The sequence below is a fragment of the Odontesthes bonariensis genome, chromosome 23, assembly GCF_027942865.1.
Source record: "Odontesthes bonariensis isolate fOdoBon6 chromosome 23, fOdoBon6.hap1, whole genome shotgun sequence".
NCBI lineage: Eukaryota > Metazoa > Chordata > Actinopteri > Atheriniformes > Atherinopsidae > Odontesthes > Odontesthes bonariensis.
The window spans coordinates 4786554-4805696 of NC_134528.1; the positions used below are offsets into that span (position 1 = coordinate 4786554).

At 40.1% G+C, this 19143-nt stretch overlaps 1 protein-coding gene, 1 long non-coding RNA gene and 1 pseudogene across 3 annotated transcripts; 1 reads left to right on the top strand and 2 right to left on the bottom strand.

Annotated features, from left to right (window-relative positions):
* Positions 1-14600, bottom strand: part of LOC142374498 (uncharacterized) — a 74442-nt pseudogene extending 59842 nt beyond the window's left edge.
* Positions 5827-11306, bottom strand: LOC142373593 (uncharacterized). Of its 2 annotated transcripts, none has more exons than XM_075456921.1 (3): positions 11010-11306; positions 9199-9431; positions 5827-8139 (listed from the first exon to the last, which is right to left on the bottom strand). In XM_075456921.1, exons 2-3 carry the CDS (start codon positions 9344-9346, stop codon positions 6704-6706), a joined length of 1584 nt encoding a protein of 527 aa, XP_075313036.1. In that variant the 5' UTR covers positions 9347-9431; positions 11010-11306; the 3' UTR covers positions 5827-6703. The 2 variants fall into 2 exon arrangements, with proteins under 2 accessions (XP_075313036.1, XP_075313037.1); XM_075456922.1 differs by lacking the exon at positions 11010-11306 and adding an exon at positions 9744-10116.
* Positions 14601-14626: 26 nt separating the features above from the next.
* Positions 14627-19138, top strand: LOC142373603 (uncharacterized). Its single transcript, XR_012768529.1, has 4 exons — positions 14627-15141; positions 15852-15940; positions 16044-16229; positions 19030-19138. It is a non-coding gene; the product is annotated as an uncharacterized LOC142373603 (long non-coding RNA).
* The last annotated feature ends 5 nt before the right edge of the window (positions 19139-19143 follow it).

A 19143-nucleotide genomic window follows, 5' to 3' on the forward strand; every position in this document is an offset into this window, starting at 1 on the left:
TTGCTCCATATTGACATGCCAGCATCAGGCAGCTGCTGCAGATCTGTCGGCTGCACATCTATGATGAGAATCTCCCATTCCACCACATCCCAAAGGTGCTGTTGGACTGAGATCTGGTGACTGTGGAGGCCGTTGGAGTGCAGGGAACTCATTGTGATGTTCAAGAGACCAGTTTGAGATGATATGAGCTTTGTGACATGGTGCATTATCCTGCTGGAAGGTGGAAAACTGTGCTCTTAAAGGGATGGATATATATATATATATATATATACACACACTGTATATTTGCCTTTCATAAATTGTTATATAGATATTTACTTCAGTTAATACTGTACATATGCTGGCTGTTCATTTTTTACCTCGTACACGTTTTATCTAGACAAAAAAAAACAAGATGTAGAGATAGAAAAGAGACAAAGTTATGAACTTAGAGTTTAGAGTCATACTTTTTGAGCTTGCAAATTAAAGTTTACAATGAGGTTGAATTTATAAATCAAGCTTTGTCAATATCTAAAATAAAATTCTCCTGGAAATCAAGGCTGTTTTTGTTAATTATATTTTTAAGTAAATCTGTTAAAGGGATAGTCGACAGCCGCGCCTGTTACAGTGTTTGCTGCTCGGAAGCAGGGGACTGCTCGGTCTGCACAGCTCGGCTCACAGGACGCAGCAGGGGGTAAGACAAATTTTTTCATTAATATTGCTAATATGGGATGTTATACAGCTTCATGTCAAAAGAGGCGAACTATCTCTTTAAGGTCTACAAAGGCAGTAAGAAAACAGAAGTTTGTTCACAGATACGAAGAAATAAATGAGAACTTGATGGCGACAACTCGATCACAAATTAAACTGTCCAATCAAAGGATGGATTGTTTTGTTGTCTTCAGCAAAGATCTGAAACATGGACAATCAGAGTAAGAACACAATAACTCGACACTTCTTACGAACTGAGGACATTAAATGGTTACTTTTTGTTTCCATAAAAAATTAAGACACTTTCAGGCTCCGTGACATCTGCAGCATCTGGAGCTGGGACTGAGTGACATCTGCAGCATCTGGAGCTGGGACTGAGTGACATCTGCAGCATCTGGAGCTGGGACTGACTCTGACATCTGCAGCATCTGGAGCTGGGACTGAGTGACATCTGCAGCATCTGGAGCTGGGACTGACTCTGACATCTGCAGCATCTGGAGCTGGGACTAACTCTGACATCTGCAGCATCTGGAGCTGGGACTGACTCTGACATCTGCAGCATCTGGAGCTGGGACTGACTCTGACATCTGCAGCATCTGGAGCTGGGACTGACTCTGACATCTGCAGCATCTGGAGCTGGGACTGAGTGACATCTGCAGCATCTGGAGCTGGGACTGACTCTGACATCTGCAGCATCTGGAGCTGGGACTGATTGGTCTCTATAGTCAGAAACGTGGCATTAGAGGCACCAGCGGCCATAGTCAAATGCATTCCAGGGGCCAGAGCGGGCGACATAGAATCCTATTTAAAACTGCTGGCTAAGGATAAACGTAAATATGGTAAAATAGTTATTCACGTCGGCGTTAATGACACCCGGTTACGCCAATCGGAGGTCACTAAAATTAATGTTGCATCGGTGTGTGATTTTGCCAAAACAATGTCGGACTCCGTAGTTTTCTCTGGACCCCTGCCAAATCTGACCAGTGATGACATGTTTAGCCGCATGTCGTCTTACAATCGCTGGTTGTCTAGATGGTGTCCAGCAAACAACGTGGGCTACATAGATAATTGGCAATCTTTCTGGAGAAAACCTGGTCTGATGAGGAGAGACGGCATCCATCCCACTTTGGAAGGAGCAGCTCTCATTTCTAGAAATATGGATGAATTTATTTGCCACCCTAAAACATGACAACCCAGGGCTCAGACCAGGATGCAGAGTTGTAGTCTTACACACTTCTCTGCAGCTTCCCACCTACTGCTACCCACCCAATCAATTAACACAAAAGGAGCAAATCCTCTTGTGCAAAAAGAAATTATTAAAACAAAAACTTTAACTGAACAAAAACATCAAACTATTAAATGTGGTTTGCTGAATATCAGATCTCTCCTTTCGAAGTCTCTGTTAGTGAATGAGTTGATTTGTGATCATCATATTGATATATTTAGTCTTACAGAAACCTGGCTGCAGCAGGAGGATCATGTTAGCATTAATGAAGCAACTCCCTCTGACTGTTTAAATGTTCACATTCCTCGAACCACAGGCAGAGGAGGAGGAGTGGCAGCTATTTTCAGATCAGGGTTACTCATCAGTCCCAGACCCAAGATTAGTTTGAGCTCTTTTGAATATCTGATTCTCAGTTTTTCCCACGCAAAGTGGAAATCCCAGAAACCTCTTGTGTTTGTTGTTGTGTATCGTCCACCTGGCCCTTATTCTGAGTTTCTGTCTGAATTTTCAGAGTTTTTATCCCAGTTAGTGCTGAGTACAGATAAAGTCATTGTAGTGGGTGACTTTAATATTCATGTAGATGTTGAAAATGACTGCCTGAATATGAACTTTAATTCTATATTAGACTCTATTGGATTTTCTCAGAGTGTTCACGGACTGACTCACTGCCTTAATCACACCCTTGATCTTGTTCTGACTTATGGCATTGAGAGTGAACAGTTAACAGTGTTCCCTCATAACCCTGTCTTATCTGACCATTTTCTGATAACCTTTGAGTTTACATTACTTGACTATACAGTTTCTGAGAAGAAATTTACATATAGAAGGTGTCTATCAGAGGATGCTGTAACCAGATTTAAAGAATTAATTCCATCATCCTTTTCTTCACTGCCATGTGCAGATATGACAGAGGACGACTACATAAACTTTACTCCAGCAGCATTTGACTCTCTTGTTGACAGCACTATAGTTTCAATGCGTACAGCACTGGACAATGTTGCCCCTCTGAAAAGGAAGGTAATCAGTCAGAAGAGGTTGGCTCCTTGGTATAATTCACAGCTGCGTGCTTTAAAGCAGACTGCAAGAAAGCTGGAGAGACAGTGGCGTTCCTCTAATTTAGAAGAGTCTCAGTTAGTCTGGAAAGATAGTTTAACAATGTATAAGAAAGCCCTTCGTAAAGCTAGAACTGCTTATTATTCATCATTGATAGAAGAGAATAATAATAATCCCAGGTTTCTTTTCAGCACTGTAGCCAGTCTGACTAAGAGTCCGAGCTCTGCTGAGCCAGTTATTCCTTTAACTCTCAGCAGTGATGATTTCATGAGCTTCTTTATTAATAAAATTGTTTCTATCAGAGAGAAGATTGATGGAGTCCTTCCCACTATTATCAGTGATGTATCATCAAGTACAGCAGCTTTAGAAGTATCTTTAGAACCTGATTTGTATTTAGACGGCTTCTGCCCAGTTGATCTCTCTGAACTAACAACAGCAATAGTCTCTTCTAAACCATCAACTTGTGTTTTAGACCCAATCCCAACCAGACTGTTCAAGGAGGTTTTCCCATTAATTGACACTTCCATATTGGATTTGATCAATCTGTCTTTGTTGACAGGATATGTACCTCAGACTTTTAAGGTTGCTGTAATTAAACCTTTACTTAAAAAACCTACTCTTGATTCAGAAGTGTTGGCTCATTATAGACCTATATCCAATCTCCCTTTTATGTCTAAAGTTCTTGAAAAAATAGTTGCAGCTCAGCTTTGTGATCATTTACACAGAAATAATTTGTTTGAAGAGTTTCAGTCAGGATTCAGAGTGCATCATAGCACAGAAACAGCACTGCTGAAAGTTACCAATGATCTCCTCTTAGCCTCTGATAGCGGACTTGTGTCTGTGCTTGTCCTGTTGGATCTCAGTGCTGCATTTGATACGGTCGATCACAGTATCTTATTACACAGACTTGAACATGTTATTGGGATTAAAGGAACTGCATTAGGCTGGTTTAAATCATATTTATCTGATAGATTTCAGTTTGTTCTTGTAAATGAAGAATCTTCCTCACACACCAGAGTAAGTCATGGAGTTCCCCAGGGTTCTGTGCTTGGACCGATTCTTTTTACTTTATACATGCTTCCATTAGGTAACATTATTAGACAGCATGGCATAAATTTCCATTGCTATGCTGATGATACTCAGCTGTACTTATCTATAAAACCAGATGAAACCAATAGGTTGGTCAGACTACAAGCATGTCTTAAAGACATAAAGACCTGGATGACTCAGAACTGTCTGCTGCTAAATTCAGACAAAACTGAAGTCGTTATCTTTGGACCTGAGCGTTTCAGGGAGAAATTGTCTAGCTATATAGTTACTCTAGATGGTATTTCCTTGGCTTCTAGTTCTACAGTGAGGAACCTTGGAGTTATTTTTGACCAGAACTTATCATTTGACTCGCATATAAAACAGGTTTCTAGGACTGCCTTCTTTCACCTTCGTAATATTGTTAAAATCAGGAACATCTTGTCTCAGAGTGATGCAGAAAAACTAATTCATGCATTTGTTACTTCAAGATTGGACTACTGTAATTCTTTATTATTGGGCTGTCCTACATATTCTCTGAAAAGCCTTCAGTTGATCCAAAATGCTGCAGCCAGAGTTTTGACGAGAACTAACAGGAGAGATCATATTTCTCCAGTTTTAGCTTCTCTTCATTGGCTCCCTGTTAAATTCAGAATAGAATTTAAGATTCTTCTCCTCACATATAAAGCTCTTAATGACCGAGCTCCATCATATCTTAAAGATCTCATTGTAAGATATTTTCCTAACAGAGCACTTCGTTCCCAAACTGCAGGTTTACTTGAGGTTCCCAGAGTTTCTAAAAGTAGAATGGGAGGCAGAGCCTTCAGTTATCAGGCCCCTCAATTGTGGAATAAGCTGCCAGTAAATGTCCGGGAAGCAGACACCCTTTCCACTTTTAAGACCAGGCTTAAAACTTTCCTTTTTGATAAAGCTTATAGTTAGGGATGGCTCAGGTGATCCTGAAACATCCCATAGTTAAGCTGCTATAGGCCTAGACTGCTGGGGGGCCTCATCTGACACACCTTTCCTCACTTTACTCTCTTTATGTATATGTGATATTATTGTGGTCATTAACTCGTGTTTCCCTGTTCCAACAGATATCCTTTGAATGGTGTTACAGTGCCGCCGTCGCGGTGGCCCCCTGCCCCCTTCCCCCCCCCCCTTTTTCTGTCTTCTCAAACCCCAGCTGGTCGAGGCGGATGGCCACCCTTCCTGAGTCTGGTTCTGCCAGAGGTTTCTTCCTGTTAAAAGGGAGTCGTTTCTCTCCACAGTCGCCTCAGGCACGCCGCTCAGGCCGGGAGATTGGACCGAAAAACAAAAAGTTTTCAGTGCAATCTGTTGGTTTTCTTAGCTAGGAAATTGTTTTTGAATTGGCTCTATATGAACGAATTGGATTATTTTATGAATTATGATTATTATTAATTAATTGAATTCCAATTGGCTTGAATTGGACTTACTATCTAAGTGCCTTGAGATGACATTTGTTGTATTTGGCGCTATATAAATAAAAATGAATTGAATTGAATTGAATTGGTCGCCTTCATATTTGGAGACTGGATCAGAAGCAAAAAAAGAAAAGAAACCAAAAATCTGTAGAAAATGGATGGATGGCTCAAAACCAGTGTGTTAACGAAAGAAAACGACCAGTCCGTTTCACCATTGATGCATTTATTCACAAGATGGATCTTACCTGCCAAAAACTGTCAGCATTTCTAACCAATACGATGACAAAGGAGTTCTAAAGCTTCACTAAACACATCTGCATCTAAATACAAAAAAAACCAAAAGTAAAATGGCCATGTTCTGCATTTTCAAAAATCAGAAAAAGGTTTCACAAATCCCAAACAAAGTATTAATGAATCTACAGCCTCTTTAGAATAATTCCATCCAGATTTGAGCAGTATAACTATTGTAGTTTCCATACAGGACCTAGTTTAGAGTGATCAGAATACAAAAGCAGTAAAATGGCCCTTTATGCCCATCCCTTTAATTCGCAAATCGGAAGCCAACTTCAGCGTTGTTGTTCCAACCATAGACATAGTATACGTAGACGCCTCATAGACTGACGTATCAGCGCGGCCGCCATCTTGGCTGGATCTCCAATGCCCCCACATTGCATTTATTTCGACTGAGGAAGGTGTTTATCCAACAACTACAATGATCATAACTCCCTGAATATTTACCGGATTTTCACATGGTTGGCTTTGTTACAAACGGCGGAAATTTAGTTATGATACAGGATGCTGTCACACATTAAAAATATGTGCTTTCATGCTGAAATACTTATTATGATCTTTAACAAAGATATATGGTAGGCTATGGCATATTGATAAATGTATAAATTAATTTAAATGTAAATTTTATATTTTAATAAAGATACAAGTTTGATTGTTCATTTTAATTTATTTCTCTCTCTCACACACACAACCCTTCTTTAAGACATATAGATACAAGCTCCCATATAGGTTTCAAGGATTTTTTTATTTGTATTCCAACAGCAAAATTTTGTTGGCACTCAAGAACAACAGACAAAACAACAACAATGAAGAAAATAAAGTGCCGTGAATTAAAAAAAAAAGTGTTGGGTAATAAAAACAGTTATAATTATATTAGAAAAAGATATACACGGTTCTAAAAATGGTGGAATTATAAATTTGGTGGAAGTAAACATTGAATAAAATAGAATAGAATAGAAAAATACATGACTTATTACTCATTTATAGTTACATTTTTTCTTTTTTTGGACTTTGTTGGGTCCGTGCAGCGAATCCTTTTCCTGCGACCACCAAAGTCAAATAATTTCTCTTTCGTGTGGACCTTCATGTGTCTTTTAAGATGTGAATTTGTATTAAATGTTCTTCCGCATTCACCACAGGCAAAAGGTTTCTCACCTGTATGGAGTCTGGTGTGACTTGAAAGAGTGCCTCGCTCGCTAAACCTTTTGCCACAAACATCACAGCCAAATGGTTTTTCTCCCGTGTGGACTCTCAAGTGTGTCTTAAGGCGTTCATTGCGATTAAATCTTTTACTACAAACATCACAGCCAAATGGTTTTTCTCCAGTGTGGACTCTGATGTGTGTTTTAAGGTTTGAGTTTGTGTGAAATCTTTTGCCACACTCATCACAGGCAAAAGGCTTCTCACCAGTATGGACTTTCTTGTGACCTGAAAGAGCTCCTTGCTGGCTAAATCTTTTATCACAAAGTTGACAGGCAAATGGCTTCTCCCCCGTATGGGCCGTCATGTGTCCCTTAAGATTAGCCTTTTCTTTGAATCTTTTACCACAAACATGACAGCCAAAAGGTTTCTCACCCGTGTGGACTTTCATGTGTTTCTTCAGAGTTGAATTTTGTTTAAATCTTTTGCCGCAGTCAACACAGGCAAAAGGTTTCTCACCCGTGTGGACTCTGGTGTGAGATGAAAGGCTTCCTCGATCACCGTACCTTTTACCACAAACATCACAGCCGAACGGCTTCTCCCCTGTGTGGACTTTCATGTGGTTTTTATAACGTGACATGTAATTAAATCTCTTTCCACAATCATTGCAGGCAAATGTTTTTTTTAATCTGTGTTCTCTCATGTGTCTGGTAAGATGCAGTTTGTAAAGAAACATTTTCCCACAGGCAGAGCAGCTGAGGGATGTTTTAGCTTTGTCATGGACTACATCATGATTCACAGCCGACTCAGTTACTATCGTCCGTTTCAAGTTTTTCTCAGTTTCAGGTCCAGAATCTGAAGATTTCTGCCAATAATCCTCATCACTGACTTCAGTTTCAGAAGAGTCTGAGATCTTTTCATCGTTATTTGACTGTAAACTATTATTTAGATCTGGGTTCCTGTTTGGTTCTGGTCCTCCACCGTCCTCTACATCAGTTTCTGCTTTTATCCGAATGGTCGAGCTGCTTGTCGAAAGCTCCGTCTCTCTGTAATCTTCCGTTTTGATTTGATGAAGCTGTGAAGACTGAGGGTCTTCATCATCTTCACGCTTTACAGTAACAGAAGTGAATGAAAACCTGCTGATGTCAGCTGCCTCTTGTCCATTAAGTTCCTCTTCTTCCTCTTTTATGTGGAGAGCTTTTAGGTCCTGCTGATCCAGGCTGGAGCTCCAGGGAACCTCGTCTTTAATAACCGACAGCTGATCGACATCTGCAAGCAACAATAAACCCAATTACATGAAGAATAACTGCTGTGTTTAAGGCCGTAGAGCCTTAAAGGGACAGTTCGCCTCTTTTGACATGAAGCTGTATGACATCCCATATCAGCAACATCATTTATGAACATCTTCTTACCCCCTGCTGCGTCCTGTGAGCAGAGTTCCAGCCTCGTTTTGGTGTTGATGAAGGTAGTCCTGCTAGTTGGCTGGGGCTTAAAAAATAAAGCGTTTTGCTTCTCAAAACAATATGCGTTCAAAAGAGTAATACATTTGCATCACAAAATCGTTCTCCTGGAAAAAGTCAGACCTCACAGTCGCTTGGCGCTATTTTCTCTCCCTTCGTATCACTGCCTGCTGTGCAGACCGAGCAGCAAACACAGTAACAGGCGCGGCTGGCGGCTGGCGGCTGCAGGCAGTGATACGAAGGGAGAGAAAATAGGGCCAAGCGATTGTGAGGTCTGACTTTTTCCTGGAGAACCATTTTGTGATGCAAATGTATTACTCTTTTGAACGCATATTGTTTTGAGAAGCAAAACGCTTTATTTTTTAAACCCCAGCCAACTAGCAGGACTACCTTCATCAACACCAAAACGAGGCTGGAACTCTGCTCACAGGACGCAGCAGGGGGTAAGAAGGTGTTCATAAATGATGTTGCTAATATGGGATGTCACACAGCTTCATGTCAGAAGAGGCGAACTATCCCTTTAATACTGTTCAAAATGAATAAAGGATTTACATGATGATCTGTCAGGTTAACAACAACACGAATAAGCAACAGACTCATAATCAATTAAGAAAGGATCTGATTTTCCTTTCAAGGTGTATTCTAAATAGCTGATAAATGTGTTATCAACACAAAACTTTCATAGTTATGTTTTTCTGTAATTTGGTGCACTTAATCTGTCAATGAAAAACGTACAGGAGCAGGAGGAAGTTGTGGGATTTCTCATGTTCTTCACAGTTTTAAAGGTGCATTTCTTTAAATTATTTCACACTGCAGAGTTCACCACTGAGTGCAGAGCTGGGTCATTTCCTCAATGTGAGCCACTTACTGAGATCTCTGCTGTCTTGTGTCTGCTCCAGTTCTGATGTGGATGCTGCAGGTACGGGGGGCACCAGACTGGGTCCTGTCGGGTCATCTGGTTGGAGGCTCCACCTTCCAGGCATCCCTGCTCCACCTGGGATTCTCCTCCTCACCATCCTTGTTTGTTACTCTGATGCTTGTTCAGATTTCAGGGTGTATACGCTGCATCTTCTGCTGCGCTTATAGAGCCGCAGCCTGAAACTGTAATTACACAACCTTGAGTGAACATTCAGAGTGGAAATGGCACGATCATTTCTGGGCATTTGATACTTACTATTGCCCACCTCTGGCTTAGCTTTACACACTTAATAAGTCCAAATAGCAGTCTCAGTACCTGCTGCAGTAAGTAACTGTGTTTCTGAGCTGTTGCAGAAACAACAAATGGATACTTTCAGTTGTCTGGTGTATAAATGTATTAACACAAAGTACCGTTAGCCACTTTAGCTGCTTTTCCACTCAGTATCATATGTCTAACACCAACAGAACACAGACATTTTAAACAGTTTCTCTCACCTCTTGCGGTTCAGACTGGTTCCCTTTTAATGATCGAACAGCCTTGACTTTTAGCTTCAGTCTCCCTACAAAGCCAGTGTCATGCCGGTTCTTGTTCCTAAAACTGTTAACTGTCAACTGTTTTCCGCAAGGAAAGTGAAGAACAGTTAACAGCCTAAAACACAGTTGCTGTTAACTACGTGTGCACATGTGTATCATAGCTGCCTGGTGTATCCTGCTTTCGTTTGGTGCACCAGTTGTACACATCCTCAGAAATTACCATTACGTGTATGCAAGCTGCAATATGTAGATGACCAGTTGGGAGTATGTAAGCTAACTTTGGGTGTTTTTTATGGTCCTATTCTCACCGGCATGCTCGGTTCAGGGGCCTCACATATCAGCTTCAGGTTCAGCTCCAAACTAATCACTTCATGCCAGGTTGTTTCACCACCACAACTTATGCTGAACACATACTAATAACTTTTCAATTCTGTCTGGAAGTGTTGTTGATCTCTTCTCTGTAAGTCTAACTAGCTCTGGAGCAAAGTAAATTTCATGGTGATGGTAATATTATAAAAGCCTCCTCCCATCCGGCAGGCGCTACAGAAGCCTTCGCTCCCGCACCAGCAGGCTCAGGAAGAGTTTCTTCCACGAGGCGGTGATCCTGCTGAACTCTACCCCATCCCTCCACCCTACTCCACCCACCTACCCACTCTTCTCCTCCCACCCAATAGCACCATCTTGCACTCCACTGCCATTTGCACGTCTGTTTTGCCCTGTCTATGCACTATTCATATTTAATTATTTAATTTATTAATATTCAGTTATTTATTTACATAGTATATATAGTGTATACATTCAGTCTGTATATATTCTGTGAATATTTTGTACATATTATTTATTCTGTATATAAAAGCACACCTTTGCACTTCTGGTTGGATGCTAACTGCATTTTATTGGCTTGTACCTGTCCTTGCTCTTTGACAATAAAGTTGAATCTCATCATCATCATCATCTCATCCTCCCAAATAAAAAGTGATCCACTTTCATCTGATCCAGTCCGTCTCATGTAAACTCCATGAACCATCAACCATGCTTTGTGCAAACAGCCCCGAGTCTATTGTAAGCAAAAACAAACGAAAATTCGTCTTTTGGAGCAGAAATATTAACTTCCAACCCTGCTAACAGTCAGAAAAAGGTTTCCTGTGTCGGTAACTCTGCTCATAACCATGTTCTAACTAACGCTACCAAACAGCTAGTTACATTTCCACTGGTGGGTTAAATTACCTGTCCAGCAGAAAACAGACAACTTCGGCGTCTCTCTGAAAACATCTGTCCCTCATCAGTGATTTCCAGCTGGGAAAGGCCACACCAACGTTTCTCCTTGTTTTCTTTCTGTCGTCTTTTCCAGCTTTGGTTCCGCTTCTTCTTCAGCTACTATGATCCTCCATCTGTCACAGTTTGGCTTTAAAACTTCTCATAACACTAAATGTTTAACCAGAAGCAGAAACTGTTCCGTAGAGACGGCGGAAACTCTGCTGGAGGGTCGAAAACACCCCCACATAAGTTAGCTTGATGCTAGTTAGTCCCACCTTTATTTTGTTCCCCCTGCTACAACAGCGCAGCAAACAATGTTTCCTATTTTCGTATTTTACCGCAACAATAACTGAAGAGCAACAAAGTCAATGAACCGACTGGAGGACTTGGTATTCTCAAGCTTACGTTAGTATCCCCAAAGTTAATAATCAGTTGCACAAAATGAGTAAATTTAATTTAATTTAGGGAAGAATTTCATCCAATTTTTAACAATGAAAAAGGTGAAGTCAACTAAATACCAAGAGTGACACCTGCTGGCCTTAATCTGACACTACAGTTAGTTTCTGATAATTCAGCAGTTAACATTCAAACACACAAGAACCAACGAATGATGAACAAGGCATGAACAAAAGAAGCTAACGCAGTAACTCATGCATTAGCATGTAACAAGAAGCTAATATTAAGAGAGATGCAAACTAGTAGAGTAACATGAGTAATATTAGACTAAGTCATGTTGGCACAGCTGATTGCCTTCACAAAGGTACATAAACAGTCTTACAAAGTATAACGATAAAAACTTTAGCGGATGCAAGAATGCACAGCACATTGGAATCACTGCATATTAACATGGAGGTGGTGATTAATATTACTGTTTTATAAAGATATAAATTACAATTCAACTACGATCCCATCACTCACTACATACGAACACATGCTGGCATTTCCATCTTCCATCAGTCGGCCTTTCTCATAATATGTTGCCATGGCTTCCTAACTGGCAGCTGGAGAAGTCCACAGGTCAGTCCAGAAATGGAGGACGATTCAGGCATCAAAACATTTGAAAAATCTACCCTTTATTTCATCGTTTTCTGTCATGTATTTAGGAAAACTGTATAATAAACTATCAAAGGTACACTTTTTATTAGATGTTTTATTTGTTGTGCGCTATGCTTAATGTGACCGTGTTATAATGACTCAGGAACCTGAAAAAAAGTATATAAAAAAAGACTGTTTAATGAATCCTTTCCATGAATAAATGACACACATTCACGTTGAATAATTTTGATTGTAGATCGTAATATAAATGTGATAAATAAATACTCAGGACCACAGGTATATTGTTTAATCTTATGTCGCGTATCAACCTGCCATATCTTTCAGTCAGATCAATCATTCTGTAGAAATACTTTAATTACAGTAACAGGGTTGAAAATCAATGCTAATGTTAGCTTTTTTTCCAGGATTAGATGCTAGCTGTAGAATGTAACTGTTACTGTCAAGGATAGACTTTGTTATATTAATAAACAGGTACAACAATGAATTAATTTGTCTTATTCTGATGATATGACAAACAAGGCTTTGTTGGTTAGAGACACACATTCAGCTAAGACTGACAAGATTGGTGTTGAAGCTATTTATTCCTTATCTTCATTACTTTGAATTTTGTTCAAATTCATTCTTAGTTTACTTTATATTTCTGGGGGTTATTTACAGAGTTTATTTGTAGGTTAATAATTGTTTGTTTTTTGTTTCTTTGTTAGACCGGATACATATCCTGATACATATTGCTTTGTTACAAATGACAGAGATTTAGTTATGATACAGGATGCTGTCACACATTAAAAATACGTGCTTTCATGCTGAAAGACTTTGTATTATGCTCTTTAACAAAGATATATGGTAGGCTATGGCATATTGATAAAAGTATAAATTAATTTAAATATAAATTTGATATTTTAATAAAGAAACAAGTTTGATTGTTCATTTGAATTTATTTCTCTCACACACACGGCCCTTCTGTAAGACATATACATACAAGCTCCCATATAGGATTCAAGGATTTTTTTATTTGTATTCCAACAGCAAAATTTTGTTGCCACTCAAGAGCAACAGACAAAACAACAACAATGAAGAAAATAAAGTGCCGTGAATTTAAAAAAAGTGTCGGGTAATAAAAACAGTTATAAATATATTAGAAAAAGATATATTTTAAATATGGTGAAAGTAAACATTGAATAAAATAGAATAGAATAGAAAAAAAATTTTTAAACAAATGCACTACTCTGTTCTTTTGTGTCACTGCCCTGAAGAAGGCACTCATGCCGCTACGCGTGGGCTTTGTTTTTAAGATGTCCAAATAGGACTTGTCAATTAATAAAGACATTTTAATTGGGAGTGCCTTAGTCAGAGAATTTTAAAAAAAATTTTTAACTTGGATGTACAATACCTTGGACTAAAGAGCACCCAAACCCAAGAAGCCTACAAACAATTGGGATAAGAGCACGCCATATACAAACTCAAAGAAAAATACTTTATTCATTATTCATCTACATTTAAGCACATTGAGTTGCCTGTGGTATGAAATGCGAATAATATTGCACATATATACTGTACTAGTTCAGTACATTTTTTTTTAAAGGCCTTGAAAGATAAATGTTATAATTCCAGGTCATTCCAGCGTAACACTACCCTGTTAGACTTGGAACTGGGGCTGGGGAGCTGAAACCCTTGAAAAATAACTGTTTTGCACAGCTTCTTGCTTCTACGCTGGCACTCTGTAACTCCAGGGTAGTTAATTTTGCGATGTGGTGCAGCCTTACTTTGTGAAATACAGACACCACAAATGCCACAAGCATCATCTCTAAGCCTGACAATCTCAACCGTTCTGTCAAAATCACCAGGCTTGAAGTGCTCACTACAGAGCTTTGACGACTCAGTCGCAACAAAACCCTCCCGTCTTATAGCAACTGCCCATTGCCTCCTCAAGCCTGCATCACTGGGAAACCTTCAAAATATGAAGAAGAAACAACAAACAGTAAGAGACAATGAGAGAGAGTACCAGACCCTGCTGTAAAATATATATATATAAAAATATAGATTTTTATATTTTTAAACAGTTTTTTAAATTCTTAGATTGTTTTTAAAGTGTTTATTATTGTATAAACATTTTTATTGCTTTATTATGTCTGCTACTGGATGCTTTAATTTCCTTCCTGATCAATAAAGTATCTATCTATCTATCTATCTATCTATCTATCTATCTGTCTGTCTGTCTGTCTGTCTATCTATCTATCTATCTATCTATCTCTCTAATAGCGTTACACGTAAGTAACGTTAATTACGATGACATAATATTATATATGGTAAAATAACCAAAGTTATTGTTCAGTCTTACTTGTGAAAGATAATCCCACGCGATCTGGTATCAATACTGCGCCGGTTATTGCAACCGTAAACTGCACTAAATACGGGCATAGTTGCTCACTATCCGTGGACTCTGGTGCCCAGAGTGAGGAGACCCACCCAATATGGCGGCGACGCTGTTACGTTCCAGCACGCCATGAGGCGTCTACGTATAATACGTCTATGGTTCCAACACCACCGATGTGAAATAGAGGAACTATGGTGTATTTTAAATTCAGCTTCTTAACGTAGAACCTAACCCTAACGTAATGTTTAGTTAATGGGGGGCACAAGAAAAACCAGTGTCGGTTGTTTGGGATCTTTTTCCTAATGGAGGTAATGGATGTTTAGCTGCGCTGTGTTGAAGGGGGAACAAAATAAAGGTGGGACTGACTAGCATTAAGCTAGCATTAAGCTAACTGTTGCGGTCTTGTTCCGACCCTCGTGCAGAGTTTTCGCCGTCTCTACAGAACAGTTTCTGCTTCTGGTTAAAACATTTAATGTTGTGAGACGTTTTAAAGCCAAACTGTGACAGATGGAGGATCATAGTAGCTGAAGAAGAAGCGGAACCAAAGCTGGAAAAGACGACGGAAAGAAAACAAGGAGAAACGTTGGTGAGGCCTTTCCCAGCTGGAAATCAATTGTGAAGGACACATGATTTCCAGAGAGACGCCGAAGTTGTCTGTTTTCTGCTGGACAGGTAATTTAACCCACCAATGGAAATGTAACTAGCTGTTTGGTAGCGTTAGTTAGAACATGGTTATGAGCAGAGTTACTGACACAGGAAACATTTTTTCTGACTGTTAGCAGGGTTGGAAGTTAATATTTCTGCTCCAAAACTAGACTTTCTGTCAGTTTTTTAACCTAAAAGAGCAGCTGATGTTACTGAGATCATCCCACAGCTGCTGGAAGTTACTGACAGAGAAGTTTAATGTTAAAATAAAAAAACGTGTTCAAATCGGACAACAATTCACTGTTTAAAGTCCTGCTGGAAAATGTTTATTTGTGCTGATTTTAAAATGAAACTCTGCAGGTTGGAGGTGAATATGCTTCATATTAATGCAGTGTTGTGCGCTGATTTTTATCTCTGCTGACAGTTTGTAAAAATTACAATCAGTCGAGATAGTTTGTTTTGTATAGCTTCACCTAATAGCTTGTAGAGAAGTTGTAGATGTTCTTTGTAGGTGATTTAAATCCACAGTTACAGACACTCGTCATCCAGCAGATCTTCCAGGCTGGTATGCGTCCATATTCAATATGATGCTTGTTGTTGAGCTGTTCTTGATTTATTGTGTTTGTCCGGGCGAGCCAACCCTCCCAGAACTTAAAGGTGTAACATAATGTATAACAGAGGTATGTGACTGTGTCATGTAGCACTTATTGTCTTGATGTCTCTGATTGTTTCTCCAGCTGTGAGAGACGCCTCACAGCATCGACTCCCATGAAGAGAAGACCTGAATGTCTCTGCTGAAGACAGAAATTCAGAGTCTTGAACAAAGGTAACATTTCAGCTGTCAGAACTCCACTGCTCCTCATTTCCTCTGGTTCTCATTTGTTTTCATGAATAACTGACGTAATGGTTGACATTTGTGTGCTTAACAGTTTCAGACAGCAGATACATCAGAGAGTTACAAATAAGGATTTTGAAGAGGAGAATCGCAGGTGCAGCAGGGATGCCTCAAAGGTGGAATCTCCAACCAGATGACCCCAGAGGACTCAGTTTGGTGCCCCCCAAACCTGCAGCATCCACATCAGAACTGGAGCAGACACAAGACGGCAAAGATCTCAGTAAGTGACTCACATTGAAAATGAACCTGCACTCAGTTGCTATAATGTGAAATAATTTAAAGTCATGTACCTTAAAATGTCCCTGCTTTAGTGTACTGTGAGGAACATGAGAAAACCCAGCCTCAATATGCTGTCAGAAAAGGTGTAGAAATTTAAATTAAATGCAATTGTAGAGTTAGAAATGTCCGTCACTGTATGAAAGGCTTACCGTTTAAAGGCAGTCGTAAGAGCTTTGATAAGGACAACTTCTTCATCATCAACAATCCAAGAAGAAGTTCAGGTGCGCCTATTTAAGCTCTTAGGATCACTTGTAATCTTACTCTGCCATTTTTAGATTTTATTTAATTTTTAAAAACATTTTATCTAAAAATGGATCTGTGGTATTTGCACTTCATCTCATATCTTCTGCTCCTGAACATGAGCAGTTTGAAATTAGTGCCTCAACCTTACCAAACCTTCAAATTAAGGCAGCCAGTTTTTTTTCAGTTTCAGAAGAACAACACATGACATATTACAAAAACTGAGTCAAAAGACAAAAGCAGTGCGTAAAGAGCTAAGCGAACCCTCACTGCTTCCACATGAATTAAGAGAGTAATTAGATGCCAGCTGCTGCTGATTAATGCTCTGATTAACTGATCATCAGTCAGTGTGAGCACCTCTATAAAAGCAGAAGTTATGCAGCATTTAGGTGTGTGTTAACACAATGCCAAGGAGGAAAGACATCAGCAATGATCTTAGAGAAGCAGCTGTTGCTGCCCATCAACCTGGAAAGGGTTATAAGACCGTTTCCAAACTATCTGGAGTCCATCGTTCTACAGAGAGAGAGATTATTCACAAGTGGAAAACATTCAGGACAGCTGTCAATCTTCGCAGGAGTGGACGTCCCAGCAAGGTCACCCCAAGGTCAGAAACCCAAGAGCTACATCTCAGACTCTGCAGGCCTCAGTCAGCATGTTAAATGTTAAAGTTCATGCCAGCACAGTTAGAAACAGACTGAACAGGTATGGCTTGTTTGGAAGGGCTGCAGGAGAAAGCCTCTTCTCTCTAAAAGAACATGGCAGCACAGCTTAGGTTTGCAAAGCTGCATCTGAACAAACCACAAGACTTCTGGAACAATGTCCTTTGGACAGAGCAGACCAAAGTGGAGATGTTTGCTCATAATGCACAGCAGCACGTTTGGAGGAAACCAAACACAGCATATCAGCACAAACACCTCACACCAGCTGTCAAGCACGGTGGTGGAGGGCTGATGATCTGGGCTGGTTCTGCAGCCACAGGACCTGGGCACCTTTGAGTCCACCATGAACTCCTGGATACCAAAGTGTTCTAGAGTCAGATGTGAGGCCGTCTGTCCGACAGCTGAAACTGGCTCATCAACAGGACAAAGATCCCAAACACAGCAGCAGAATGTGTGAAGAAGAGAAGAATCGAGGTGTTGCAACGGTCCAGCCAGAGTCAGACCTCAGCCCGACTGAGATGCTGTGGTGGGTCCTTCAGAGAGCTGTGCAGAAACCAAAGCAGCGCTGGAGAGAAGAGTGGGAACAAGATTCCTCCTCAAGCATGAGAGAGACTGAGAACGTCCCATAGGAAACCAGCTGCTGGATCAGGGGTTCACTTAGTTTCTCACTCACTGCTGCTACCAGCTGCTGGATCAGGGGTTCACTTAGTTTCTCACTCACTGCTGCTACCAGCTGCTGGATCAGGGGTTCACTTAGTTTCTCACTCACTGCTGCTACCAGCTGCTGGATCAGGGGTTCACTTAGTTTCTCACTCACTGCTGCTACCGGCTGCTGGATCAGGGGTTCACTTAGTTTCTCACTCACTGCTGCTACCAGCTGCTGGATCAGGGGTTCACTTAGTTTCTCACTCACTGCTGCTACCAGCTGCTGGATCAGGGGTTCACTTAGTTTCTCACACACTGCTGCTACCGGCTGCTGGATCAGGGGTTCACTTAGTTTCTCACTCACTGCTGCTACCAGCTGCTGGATCAGGGGTTCACTTAGTTTCTCACACACTGCTTCTGGGTTTTGTCTCAGTTTTTGTTCAATAAATAATGACTCAGTGTAACATGTCATGTGTTGTTTTTACATGATTTAAAATTTCATGCATGCTCACTCTCCAACCTGTGGTCAGTTCAGAAACACCAGTGAACTAAATCTGCCTGTATTTCATGTGTTGGCTTAAAGAAAACCTATGAAAACAAAGAAGAACCCAGACAAGATTAGAACACCGTCAAGTTGCCCTCAACCTTGTCAAAGATTTGGTATTTTGGGTCTGACATAGAACTGGAGTCAAATATGAAGTTGTTGCACCGGAGCACTCCCGTAATAATCCACTCATAATTTACAATATCACATGCCATTGTAAATTATTAATCTTTTTTTTTTTTTCCACTTTATTTATTGGTTTTCACAATTTAAAATGATACATAAGACATACAGAAATATAAGACCACCCCAAGGGGACAAGCAAAAAAAAAAAAAAAAAATAGAATAAAACATTAATTAAAGAAATGAAGACAAAAAAAGGTGTGTGAGAGAACATTCATGTGGTTTTCAGTAATGATGAATGACAATATATACATGACATATCAAAACGTTATACTTGTCCGAGCAGGTATGTAATAACAGGTTGCCATAACCTGCTGAAATTATTATTAGGACGTCGTAGAGCCAAATTATTAATCATTTAACTTCTTATATGATTTAATTTTTTTCCTCTTTTGTTTGTTTTGTGGAAATAAGGCACCAACTTTGCTTTAATATTTTAACAGTCCTCAATGTGTCCATGTGTGTTTCAGTGTTACCTGCAGACGTCCTGCGGGTGGTGGTGATTAAAGAAGAGGTTCCCTGGAGCTCCAGTCTGGACCAGCAGGACCCAGAACTCCTCCACATAAAGGAGGAGGAGGAGGAGG

What these genes read in the sequence shown, in the direction of transcription:
- LOC142373593 (XM_075456921.1), bottom strand. Translation starts at nt 9,346, where the DNA reads ATGGTGAGGAGGAGAATCCCAGGTGGAGCAGGGATGCCTGGAAGGTGG. An exon ending in ACAAGACAGCAGAGATCTCA is followed by an intron (nt 8,140 to 9,198) that starts GTAAGTGGCTCA and finishes TGTTGCTTGCAG; the next exon opens with ATGTCGATCAGCTGTCGGTT.